Source organism: Hippocampus bargibanti, linkage group LG07 (assembly GCF_051943395.1).
Source record: "Hippocampus bargibanti isolate YZ-2025 linkage group LG07, ASM5194339v1, whole genome shotgun sequence".
In the NCBI taxonomy this organism is placed as follows: domain Eukaryota; kingdom Metazoa; phylum Chordata; class Actinopteri; order Syngnathiformes; family Syngnathidae; genus Hippocampus; species Hippocampus bargibanti.
The window spans coordinates 25,878,314-25,891,584 of NC_142740.1; the positions used below are offsets into that span (position 1 = coordinate 25,878,314).

Sequence of the window (13,271 nt, forward strand, 5' to 3'; positions counted from 1 at the left end):
GTGCAACATGATGTTTTCAGACCAAACAAGCACAGCAAAATGCATTGACGTGATGGAAGGACTGCTACAATGTGTCCTTTTATTTCGGTCAGGGACGTTCCTTCAGTGACGTTACGTACAGACTCGTCACCAACTCAAAAACAAGACTTCCGGAATATTCAGCGCAAGTCTTAAAACGTAAAATATAGCTATATGCGGTGGAATCTTTGTAAAATACGCCCAGTAGAAGTCATTTGAAGTCATTTTAAACATGGACACAACTTGTCCGGAGACGTCGGTTGTCCTTTAAAAGGTATTTAATTAATTTAAATAATATATTTTAAATAATTAAAATTAGATAATAAATATTTACTAATGTTTTTATTTCCCAGTATCAAAACCCACCTGTTTAAAATTGCATTTGCAGTTTAGTTTAATCAGCTCTTTTATTATTCCTCATTTTATTTATGGTTTTATAGTTCTGGTGTTTATTGTTCTTTACATTGTAAAATGTCCTTGGGTGTTTTGAAAGGCGCTTGTAAATTAAATGTATTATTATTTATTGTTATTAATGTAAAATTTCTTTTATTATTTATCATTTTATTTATGGTTTTATTGTTCTGGCGTTTAGTCTTTAAAGTGTAAAGTGTACTTGGGTGCTTTGAAAGGCGCTTGTAAATTAAATGTATTATTATTATTGTTATTATTATTATTATTATTACTATTAAAATGGTGGCAAGTGTTTGCCATTTAACTCACTTCACATGAGTTCGCATGTGTTTCATTCTGAAGGTGTGCAAACTTCTGAAAACATTCCTTTTCAAAACGTTGAAGCAATGATTAGGACAGCATTCTCTAAAAACAATGTTAATCCTCTTTTATTTTCATAAACAAACAAACATGTTAAGACATTGAGAAAATTTGACAACATTGGCAAAAACAGAAGCTCATATTTTGTTTTAAAAGCCAGTCAGTCAGTCGACTTGGACATCTGATAAAAGAAAAATCCCTTTTGCATAAATGTCCGTGCGTGTTGTGTGTGTGTGTGTCCATTTTGATGTCGAGACTATAAGAAATGAAAACATTGCAGCATGTTCCTGTTTTTGGCTCAGTCGTCAGATGGCTTCATTTTTGGAGGCTTCGTCAAAGTTCTCCACCAAATCTGCACGACAGCAATACAAAAAAATAGTTTTCATACACAATAATAGTAAATTCGTGGATAGATAATTCAAACATTGCCTTCAAGGACAACCGACGTCACTTTTTTTGTTTTTTAACTGACACCAGAAAAACGTTTTATAGCATCTAAAATACCCAAAACACGCAGAATGATATTTTTAGTCAAATGCAAAACACCAATAAAAATGACTTAAAGTGTCCAAAATCTGCAAAAAATTGAGCTGCGAATTGGGCATTTTTCAGAAAGTCCCGCCTCCAGTTCGTGACGTCACGGTAGGACGTCATGCATTGCTTGTGAATCAAAACAATGGCTTCAGATTCGGACAATATGCTTTCTTGTTACACATCCAGTTATGAATATGATTCAAATAGTTCTGAAGAGGAAAGCATACATGTTTGCAATCGATTAAATAATTTATTTGTGCCATTTTGAGGCAACATTGGGGGAAAATCTCTCAGCCAAAAAAAGAGGCACAAAATAGCGACCTCCTGTGGCCACCTCCGTTTCCACCAGCTGATAAATATGGCGCTTGGACGCCCTCTTCTGGGTGCAACACGAGGTCCCCAGACCAAACAAGTACAGCAAAAAACATTGACGTGATGGAAGGACCGCAACAATGCGTCTTTTTTACGGTCAAAGGCGGTCCTTTAGTGACGTCACGTACGGACTCGTCACCAACTCAAAAACAAGACTTCCTGAATATTCAGCGCAACTCTTAAAACGTAAAATATAGCTAGCTATATGGGGTAGAATCTTTGTATAATACGCTCAGTAGAAGTCATTTGAAGCCATTTTACAAATTATGGACACAACTTGTCCGGAGACGTCGGTTGTCCTTTAACTCATTCGCTGCCTTTCCCAAATTTGGGAATTAAAAATATGACAGAGCGCCATTCCTGAATGCATTCGGGTTTTGTTTTTCATGCTTGGGTGCCGATAAAGCGCTGGTCAGACCCCTAGCAATATTTTTCCCTTCCACAAGGGGGCAGCATTTACCTTTTGTCCATGTTAGCGCTTTGTTACACCTTCATCTGTTGTTAAAGTGCTATATACATCAATATGTATGTATTGTATTGGATTGTATTTTGGACAGCCATTTCAAGATCATATAACTTAAGACCCATATAATTTAGGAATTAACTTGTTTTTTTTTCTGATGAAAGAAGAGAGTCTAATAATAATACATTTTATTTCCAGACACCTTTCAAAACTCTCAAGGACACTTTAAAGGACAACTGACGCCTCCGGACAAGTCTGTCCATAATTTGTAAAATCACTTCAAATGATTTCTACTGAGCGTATTTTACAAAGATTCCACGGCATATAGCTATATTTTACCTTTTAAGACTCACGCTGAATATTCGGGAAGTCTTGTTTTCAAGTTGGTGACAATTCTTGACGTGACGTCACGTCAGGAACGCCCCTGACCGAGAAAGCGACACACAATGCATTTTGGGTACTTTGTTTGGTCTGAAAACATCGTGTTGATCCCTGTTGATGGCGAAATTAGAAGGAAAACACATAAATAATGCAATGGTGAATCGTTGTTTCACCAAGACTACTATTTGATACTAGTTGACACAAATTTCCAGCAGACAAATCAGCCGATTTCCAACGGAGCTTGGGCGCCATCTTGTGCATTTTCTGGGACGCTACATTGGAGTCCTGATGGCTCGAATTGATACGGGAGGACTTCTTTAATCGATTGCTTTCCTCTTCAGAACTATTTGAATCATATTCATAACTGGATGAGTAACAAGAAAGCATCTTCTCCGAATCTGAAGCCATTGTTTTGATTCTAGAGCAAGGCAAGACGTCCTGACGGGGCAGGACCTTCTGAAACTCACCATTTCCGGGGTCGTTTTGAAGTAATTTTGGGAAACTTTAACTCCTTTTTATTGGTGTTGTGCATTTGACTAAAAATATCAGCCTGTGTGTTTTGGGTATTTTAGATGCAATAAAAGGTTTTTCTGATGTCAGTTAGGAAACAAAAAAAATGGTGTCGGTTGTCCTTTAAGGTTTCTTACACTGCATTGAATATTAATGTAGTCCTTCAACTCAATATTTCGTGGGTCCTGGAATTCAAGTGATAATGACAAAAACCCTGGCACTGGAATGGACACATTTTTGCACATCTGGCAGTGAATGAGATAAGGATTGTGTGTACTTGGTTTTCATTCTTTTAAAGGACGACTAAAATAACAACAAATTAAAATTGAATACCTGGAACATCATCATCTTCTTCCTCAATGTCTTCCACTTTTGGAGATTTGATGTCAAGTGCTGAAATGAAGAACACACAAAAAAAAAATATGGTTTCAGTAAAAGAACCCAAAAGATACTCATTATGACTCCCAATGTTAAAATCACAAAGACTTTTGTTCTTGCTGTTGTTTTTCAAACTGTCAACAACACTGAATTCGACATCACCCGAATCGATGGACCCACCGTGGCGCGGAAACTGCTCAGCTAGCTTTCGTAGGCTGCTCAGACTATCGGCCCCCAACTGGCTGAGGATGCCCGGCAGCATCTCGGTCAGTTGTTTGGTCTCGGCGTGGCCCGTGACGGCAAAAGTATTGGCGGACAGCGAGGCCTGCACTTTGGGGTTGTTGAAGTGGATCACTGTGCCGTCGTCCTTGATCATATTGACCTGCAATGTGGACGTATATCACTTAAGGAAAATGTATCATTTGAGGAAATATGGAAATGTTTCTGACGAAATGCTCCACATCCTGCGCTCTGACCAATTCACCTCCTCAATCCCAGCGATATTGTTGACAGCCAATTTCTTTAAGGAACTCTGAAGTTTTTTATCATCTGCTGTGGCAGTTCTGTGTACCACCTTCTTCTTTCTCCGTGCCGAACCCTGAAACCACATAAGTGTTTTTTGATGGGTATTTAAAAAAAATATCATCAGTTATGTACCTTTTCCCTCGTCAACATAACCGCAGAAAAACCTATTCGGTGACTGTAAAGTTTAAAGTGAGAGTTTTAAAAGGCGCTTATAAATGAAATGTATTATTATTATTATCATTATCATTATGATTATTGAGGGACAAACACGACATACTGTAAACATAGATGGCAGAAGGTGCAATTTACTTTAGTATCAACTTTGTTGCACATTCCATACCTGTCAACTTATACGTTTTCCCCGTATTTTATGTTTTTTCATCATTTTGAATTGTGTACGCCACAGGTGTCAAAGTCAAGGCCCGCGGGCCAAATCCGGCCCGCCACATCATTTTTTTCGGCCCGCGAAAGCAAATCAAACTTGTTAAATTCCATGATGATTGCTAAAATCTGAGCCAAAATGTCATATTTTTTGGATGTCAACCACAATAAAAGTCATTATTCTTGACTTCAGATTTGAAAACGAGTTATTCATTAATTTGCTGTGTGCTCTATATGTAATATTTGAAGGGATTTAAACATTCTAATGGGTTCCCCAAATTCACAACGGCCCTCGAGAGGAAACCATAACTACAATGTGGCCCGCTGCAAAAAATGACTTTGACACCCCTGGTGTACGCCATATAACAACTTTTTTACGATTAAAAAAAAATTCTGTCTCTGTTCAGTCTTTGTCAATGAAGCATGATATGCGCATGCGCGTCACATTGTTTTCTAATTTAAAACAGATTCTTTTCTTACAGTGTATTTAAGGTGTTTAATTACCTGACATGTTTCGGTGTCACGGATGTTGTTGTGACACTGTGACAGGTAGGTCACGCCCTCATAGTAACACCAGCTGAAATAGGCGCGTCACAACAACATCCGTGACACTCTGACGAAGGCGCAAGTATACGCCGAAACATGTCAGGTAATTGAACACCTTAAATACACTGTCTGTAAGAAAATAATCTGTTTTAAATTAGATATCAAGTAGACAGGATGAACTTAATACAACAATCACATTGTTTTCGTTTGATTTTGTATTTCCGTTTCTATATTTGAAGTCTGGCATTTGTGTTGCAATCGAGGAATCAACTAGTTACAACGTAGAAGTAAGCATGGGAGAACCGACAAGTAAGAAGAGAAAAACTCTAGGATCGGGTCGCCACCAAAAAGAATGGGAGAGTCTCCAAGGATGGATAAAATTGTCGACAAAAGGTCCTCAGTTTTCGTTCTGCGTTCCGTGTAAAAAGGACGTAAAAGTTGCTGCAAGTGGATTTTACCATCTAAAGAGCCACTTTAAAACTGCGGGACACGTGGAAAATGTGTTTTTATTCTTGCTATAAGTAAATAATTATGTGTCGGGTTGTGTTTGTAAGACTTATTACCGTTTAATAAGGGGAATTGCGATCATTAATAAGGGGAGCAAAAGTAATACTCGATCATATGCATATATTTTTTATCGCTGCGTACGGTTAGGAAAGCATAATGTGCGCATGCGCGGTAAACTGCATTTCTGCTTGTGTTAGCGGTTTGTTATCATTACAAATGATGTACGCCGTACTACAACTTTATACGGGAATTGAAATAATTCATAAGGGCAGCTATTAGCCAAGGTTGACAGGTGTACATTCATACAATAAACACAGCTTTGTTTCACAGAAACGGGCCCAGTTTTTCACACTGTGTAATTAAAGTTGTGGCATAACCGGAAAAGGATTACAATTCTTAGAGGTCTTTGGTAAACCTTTTACGTCTATTTTTCATAATGTCAGCTGCGCCTTGTCTCAATAAAGGTTGGTAAACACTGGACGGATTCACTTCCGGGTTCGCGCATACCTTTCCTCCTATCCGCACTTGGGCCTGAAGTTTGGCCAATTTTTCCTGATTCATCTTGTTACCTGCGGTAAGACAACACGTAATTAAAACCAAACGACAAATGAACTCATGATGCTAATGAATATCCAATTGTTAAAATGAGGATAAAGGAAGACACGCGACATGAAGCGAGCTAATAGCTCCACCTCAGTGCAGGACGACAACAATACAAAATGGACAAAATGGTCTCCGACGCTTTACGGTATTAACAGTAAAACAAACGTTTCATTATCAAACCTGTTCGAGTTTCCACGGGGGCATTCGGTGGTTAATAAAAAAAAGATGTAGCGTAATTATAAGGAAGGCGTTCTTATTAGTCACAAATGGACGTGAGGTTTACCTTCTTCCTCGCTACGACGAATTCGAGGCGTTTGTAAACAGTACCTCCATCGTCTGGCACATTGGAGTATTACAACAACAAATGTCAAATGTGGAAACAAATATTTATTTTATTATTTATTTCGCTTTATTTGAAAGACTTTCGATAACAATAATACATTTCATTTATAAGCGTCTCTCGAGGACAATTTCCAGTCACAGTTAAATAAATAAAGTTCTGGAATGTCAAGGTAAAGCACTATTTGGTTTCACAAATTATCTCACGGTTTCTTTTCCTTTCGGCTTTTCCCTTCAGGGGTCGCCACGGCGAATCAGTGTCCTCCATCTTCAGAGGTTTGATTCGCGTGTTTGTTTTGGTCAAGTTTTTACGTGGGACGCCCTTCCTGACACAACCCTCTGTATTTATCCGGGCTTGAGACCGGCACAATAAGACACTGGCCTGTGTCCCCTTGTGGCTACAGAACAAGCAACTCTGTGAACTTAATAAAGATAAAAATGCTCAATAAAAGGCAATGACAGCAGCAAGGATAATAGAATATGCCGATAGCACTGGAGATTAAGAAATGTCTTACCGTGAAATGTGCATCTCTTTCCATTTGCTCTTCCTATTCATAATAATTACTCAAAAAACAAAAAAACATATCGTCATGTTTTAACATTTGCAAATACAGTGAGACCTCAACTTACAAACACCTTATCTTACAAACTTTTCGTCTTACAAACGTCAAATTTCTGAAAATTAAACCTTATAATAAGCACTATTTTCATAATACACACCCACCACGGCTGGCGGAGTGATCTTCGGCGGAAGCACACGACCGAACAGCACCAGAGGTTAAGTTACCAACAGTCCATATGGAAGGTGACTCTCCTTCCATAAGCCATCAACGACTATCAAAAAGGTAAATAAAACGTTATTTCTTTAATTACAGTCCTCATGTAATGTGCCTCTCTTTCCAAACAGCAATTCCCTTTGACATTCGACCTCCAACGTCATTCCATCAAGCCATCAATGACCATCACAAATGTAAATTAATTGACTTTATGATACAATGCAGTGTATTTCTTTCATTACAATACAATAGCACATTTATTATACATAGAATAAGATATGTTGCGTGTAGTTTTAAGGCTTATTTAGTTGAAAAGTATATTTTATGGAAACCCGGGAACGGATTATTCCCATTTTAATGGTTTCCTATGGGATTTTTTTTTTAGATACACACTTTTCGCCTTACACACTCTGTCTGGGAACCAATTAAGTTCGTAAGTTGAGGTCTCACTGTAGCTTTTTTTTCATCCACCCTTTACCGAAATATCTGATTCTTATGCCGGTAAAATCAACCATCTTTGAATCAAAACCCCACTACATACACATTTTAATATTTAACTATTGATCCATATCTATATCAAGGCTTTTCACAGTGTCCAAATGGTTTGATACAGTACTGACAACAATAGCTGCCCGAATACACAAAGACAAAATATGACATTTAATAATACAGTATACGTCATTAATAATACAGAGGTTACGTCATCTATATCACATGCTAATTGTTTTCACTATGACAATAATATTCTGAAACCTTAAAGGACAACCGACACCATTTTTTTTTGTTTCCTAACTGACATCAGAAAAACGTTTGATAGCATCTAAAATACCCAAAACACGCAGGCTGATATTTTTAGTCAAATGCAAAACACCAATAAAAATGACTTCTAGTGTCCAAAATCTGCAAAAAAATGAGGGCATTTTCAGAAAGTCCCGCCCCCAGTTCGTGATGTCACGCAAAGTCATCTTCCCTTTCTCAAGAAACAAAACAATGGGCTCACGGAGTTCAGAGTCGGAGAAAATGCTTTCTTGTTACTCATCCAGTTATGAACATGATTCAAATAATTCTGAAGAGGAAAGCATAAATGTTTTCAATCGATTAAAGAAGTGCTTCCGTGTCATTTTGAGGCGTCTGGACTCCAATGTAGCATCCCAGAAAATGCAGAAGATGGCGCCCAAGCTCCGTTGGAAATGGGCCGATTTGCCTGCTGGAAATTTGTGTCAGCGAATATCAAATAGTAGTCTTGGTGCAACACACAACAATTCACCATCGTGTTATTTATGTATTTTCCTTCTAATTTCGCCATCAACACGGATCAACACGAAGTTTTCAGACCAAACAAAGTACCGCAAAATGCATTGTGTGACGCTTTCTCGGTCAGGGGCGTTCCAAATGTGACGTCACGTAGGGGATCGTCATCAACTCGAAAACAAGACTTCCTGAATATTCAGCGCGAGTCTTAAAACGTAAAATATAGCTATATGCGGTGGAATCTTTGTAAAATACGCTCAGTAGAAGTCATTTACAAATTATGGATAGACTTGTCCGGAGGCGTCGGTTGTTCTTTAAATATATCTTCCCAATTTCTTTCAGCCTTTCTCCCACACAGACCGCACCACGTGAAGCACTTCGGTCTTGGAGTCATCAGACAAACTGATGTGAGTTTTTTGTACAAGTAAGCCATCAAATAGGCAAGCGGGTGGGCCAAACTTGGAGTCTCTGGAGCTGCGCAGGAAGCTATGCTGCCAGTGCACCGGTTTCCGGGACTTGGATCTGCAGCAGTGTTGGAACATGAGATAGAATTTCTTCAGCACGGCTTTCCTCAGCAGGATGTAGACCCAGGGGTCCAGGATTTGATTCCAGGTGGCTATGCGCACTAGAAACAGCAGTGTGTCAGATCCTGGGTCATAATCGCCTTTGGAGGTCAGGATGACGCAGATCTGTACAAAGTCATACATAGATTGTGCTTTAGAGTTTTGAAAGGCGCTTATAAATGAAATGTATTATTATTATTATTATTATTATTATTATTATTATTATTATTATTATTATTATTATTATTATTATTATTATTATTATTATTATTATTATTATTATATTAAGTTTTAGGACTACATAAAAATACAATGCAGTGTAAAAAAAAACGTAGACTCTCTTCTTTCATCAGAAAAAAAACGAGTTAATTCCTAAATTATATGGGTCTGGAGTTATCAGAGCTTGAAATGTGGGTTGCTGTACAAAATACAATACATAAATATTGATTGATATAATGCTGTAACAAAGTGCTAACATGGGCAAAAGGCAAATGCTGCCCCCCCTAGAAGGGAAAACATTGCCAGAGGTCTGACCAGCGCTTTATCGGCAACCCCCGCAAGAAAAACCAAAACCTGAACAAATTCGGGAATGGCGCTCTACGTCATACTTTTCAATTCCAGAATGAATTTGGGAATGGCAGTGAATGAGTTGAGCAAAATACACACACACACACTCCACGACTTACGAACATTCGAGTTATGAACAACATTTTCTTTATCTTATTACGTACATATACATACTATGTCTGTCTCTCTCTCTCTCGTCTCTCTCGAACATATGTAGTTTTCTCTCCAGTTTTACATGTACATATCTTTAGAGAGCATATATTTTATTAAATGTTTAGTTTTCAGTACAAACAAATACAGGTTACTTATACAAGCCAAACAAACAAACCTTAAACATAGTTATCCAAGCCTTAAATATAAGCCTTAAAGGACAACCGACGTCACTTTTTTGTTTTTTAACTGACACCAGAAAAACGTTTTATAGCATCTAAAATACCCAAAACACGCAGTATGATATTTTTAGTCAAATGCAAAACACCAATAAAAATGACTTAAAGTGTCCAAAATCTGCAAAAAAATTGAGCTGAGAATTGGGCATTTTCAGAAAGTCCCGCCCCCCTTTCGTGACGTCACGCCAACACCAAATTAAATGTATTATTATTATTATTATTAGGACGTCTTGCATTGCTGGAGAATCAAAACAATAGCTTCAGATTCGGAGAATATGCTTTCTTGTTACACATCCAGTTATGAATATGATTCAAATAGTCCTGATGAGCAAAGCATACATGTTTGCAATTGATTAAAGAATTTATTTGGGCCATTTTGAGGCAAATGGGCGGGATGTCTCAAAAAGAGGCAGAAAAATGGCGACCAGCTCCGGTGAGGAATGAATCAGCTCGTTTCCACAGCTCTGATACATTCTTTCCATGGAGTTTGCCTCCCTCTGCTGGCGACTTTTGGGTGTAGGACATGGTTTAAAAAAACAGTACAGCAAAATATATTGACGTGTGGAAAGACGCTACAATTTTCTGACGTCACGTACGGACTCGTCACCAACTTAAAAACAAGACTTCCTGAATGTTCAGCGCGAGTCTTAAAACGTAAAATATAGCTATATGCGGTGGAATCTTATTAAAATACGCCCAGTAAAAGTATTGTGAAGCCATTTTAGAAATTATGGACACAACTTGTCCGGAGACGTCCGTTGTCCTTTAAAATACATTCCGTACAAAATATAGTACTGAAGCAACTTACGAACAAATTCACCTTACAAACGACCGTTCGAAACATATCTCGTTCATAAGTTGGGGAGTGTTTGTACATATGCAATGGAAACTTGGACTTGTGTCATTCCGCTTACCAGTAAAGGCCCCCAGCAAACACAGGAAACCAACATGATGGCCATCAGCTGGCAGATCATTTCAGCGTGATACGACGTTCCTCTGCTGCGAGTTTTGCGCTGCGTTTTGGACAGCAGCAGGGAGCAACTAGTCACGGCGTTGCAAACGATAGAAAACAGCAGAGCCAGCGAGCCCAGCAGAGCGAAAAACAAAGGCAGGAACACACCCAGCAAGTCATCGGGCTTGTCCAAATTATAAAAACACCAGGTCTTGGAGTTCTGGACCGTGTAGGACTTCTTCAGCAGCACCGGCAGCGCAGCTACCAGGGCAGCCAGGAACCAGATGACACACAGCAGCTTATTCATATGACGGAAAGCTAACCCGGTCGAGTGGTAAAATGGCTTGGTGATGCCGATGCAGCGCTCTATCGCCATGGCGCTGCCCAGGAACAGAGGACTCAAACCGAAGAAGACTAAAGTTGCCCCAAAGAGGTTGCACACTCTCCCGTGGGGGTCGAACATCTGCCAATGTTTCCTCAAACTGTAGACGTAAAGGACTACGCAGCCATTGACCAGGTGACCCAGCAGGTCCGTGACCACAAGGCTGGTGGCAAAAACGGAGAAGGGGGCTTTAGATTTCATTGGCATCCGTTTGGAGGATTTGAGCAGAATGAAGAAGGCTAAGCCGTTGGAGAGGATCCCGATAGTCATGGAGATAACCGAGGTGGCGACTGATAGATTCTTCTCCACGCAGGTGATGTTGGTGGGCGTAGCCTCTTTCCAGCTAGTCAGATGGACGCTCTCACTGGCCGACATTATTGGGGTTTAAAATCTGTAAAACAGATTTCATTTTAATTTTTTTTACTCAAATATAGGAACCATCAATTCTATGCGAAAATGTAAATCACCTCAATGTGTTTACTCATTCATTGCCATTCCCGAATTTATTTGGGAATTGAAAATATGACATAGAGTGCGTCTGTTTAAGCTCTCAGTCATACAGGAGTGGTCCATCGATGAAAAGGTTTCTTCAGCCGTCATCTGTACTTCTTTGAAGGTGTCGGACATTTCGCTTCTTATCCAAGAAACTTCGTCAGCAAACTAAAGTCTTACTGGTAGTTTAGGCCCTATATATATATATCCCTACTGTTCAGACATGGTGGTGCCGGACTCTGCTATGATAGGTCCCTGCTCTCAGGTCAGCCTGCTTAGGCAACATAGTAATACTGATGAGGTGATCCCGGTTGAAGTGGGGCAATAAGGCCAGTCGTTAGTCAGAACATTAGGAACTTTCAGTGGAGCAGCTGCAGGGAGTAGTCCACTGCTCCCCCCAACCTGAGAGCAGGGACCTATCATAGCAGAGTCCGGCAATTGATTAAAGAATTTATTAGTGCCATTTTGAGGCAACATTGGGGTAAAATCTCTCACCCAAAAAAAGAGGCACAAAATGGTGACCCCCTGTGGCCACCTCCGTTTCCACACGCTGATAAATTCCTTATATGGAGCTTGGAAGCCCTCTTCTGGTGGCTTTTGTGTGTAACACGAGGTCCCCAGACCAAACAAGTCCAGCAAAATAAATTGACGTGATGGAAGGACCGCTACAATGCGTCTTTTTTACGGTCAAGGGCGGTCCTTTAGTGACGTCACATACGGACTCGTCACCAACTCAAAAACAAGACTTCCTGAATATTCAGCGCGAGTCTTAAAACGTAAAATATAGCTATATGCGGTGGAATCTTACTAAAATACGCCCAGCAGAAGTCATTTGAAGCCATTTTACAAATTATGGACACAACTTGTCCGGAGACGTCGGTTGTCCTTTAAGAATGAATGACTCTCTGTGTCTTTGTGTTGTCATGTTATTTGTTATTTGTTTTTTTTTTTGTTCTTTTGACTTGAATGAATCAGTGATTGATAACGATGAAAAAAATTATGATGGCAAGAAGAACGCAAACAAGAGTCAAGGATATTCTACAAAAAGCAAGAGTGAAAAAAAAACATGGAGGATGAAACTGAAGCATAACACGAGTCAAAACTGAAATAAATCTTTGACCGACAATTCAAGATGAGATAGACTGAAAAGCATATTTTGGGACTTTTCGGATGTTGTAAAAATCCAAATACATTTTTAAAGAGGATTAAAAATGTTTTTTAATGAAAAATCACATGAAAGCTTTGTTACCTGAGCCTTGTTACATGAGGCGGAGAAGTGCTATCTGCTGTCTTCTAACTCCAGCTGCTGTCCATCAGACACGCACGTATTCCCACGGCGACGGCTCCGTTAGCCAATATAATGGAGCATGACACACACACACACACACACACACACACACACACACACACACACACACACACACACACACACACACACACACACACACACACACACACACACACACACACACACACACACACACACACAAATGTTTGTAAGCATGTGTGTGTGCGGTCACCCATAATGCTCTTTTAACTGGGGTGTTTTTATAGGTTGGCAAACCATTGAC

General features: G+C 39.3%; 2 protein-coding genes across 2 annotated transcripts; both read right to left on the reverse strand.

The window, feature by feature from the left end:
- Positions 1-841: 841 nt before the first annotated feature.
- Positions 842-6,290, reverse strand: btf3l4 (basic transcription factor 3 like 4). The gene is made up of 6 exons (XM_089001317.1): positions 6,170-6,290; positions 5,894-5,955; positions 3,912-4,025; positions 3,608-3,809; positions 3,383-3,442; positions 842-1,141 (listed from the first exon to the last, which is right to left on the reverse strand). The coding sequence occupies exons 2-6, from the start codon at positions 5,945-5,947 to the stop codon at positions 1,095-1,097; spliced, it is 477 nt and encodes a 158-aa protein (XP_088857443.1). The 5' UTR covers positions 5,948-5,955; positions 6,170-6,290; the 3' UTR covers positions 842-1,094.
- A 1,574-nt stretch (positions 6,291-7,864) lies between these two features.
- On the reverse strand, positions 7,865-13,093 carry ptgfr (prostaglandin F receptor (FP)). Its single transcript, XM_089001314.1, has 3 exons — positions 12,950-13,093; positions 10,789-11,599; positions 7,865-9,044 (listed from the first exon to the last, which is right to left on the reverse strand). Exons 2-3 carry the CDS (start codon positions 11,581-11,583, stop codon positions 8,694-8,696), a joined length of 1,146 nt encoding a protein of 381 aa, XP_088857440.1. The 5' UTR covers positions 11,584-11,599; positions 12,950-13,093; the 3' UTR covers positions 7,865-8,693.
- Between the last annotated feature and the right edge of the window lie 178 nt (positions 13,094-13,271).

Coding starts and splice junctions, on each gene's coding strand:
- btf3l4 (XM_089001317.1), bottom strand. CDS start 5,947: ATGAATCAGGAAAAATTGGCCAAACTTCAGGCCCAAGTGCGGATAGGA. Junction 4,026..5,893: donor AAGTGCGGATAGGAGGAAAG/GTATGCGCGAAC, acceptor ATGTGGTTTCAG/GGTTCGGCACGGAGAAAGAA. Junction 3,810..3,911: donor ATATCGCTGGGATTGAGGAG/GTGAATTGGTCA, acceptor TCCACATTGCAG/GTCAATATGATCAAGGACGA.
- ptgfr (XM_089001314.1), bottom strand. CDS start 11,583: ATGTCGGCCAGTGAGAGCGTCCATCTGACTAGCTGGAAAGAGGCTACG. Junction 9,045..10,788: donor TTTGCTGGGGGCCTTTACTG/GTAAGCGGAATG, acceptor GACTTTGTACAG/ATCTGCGTCATCCTGACCTC.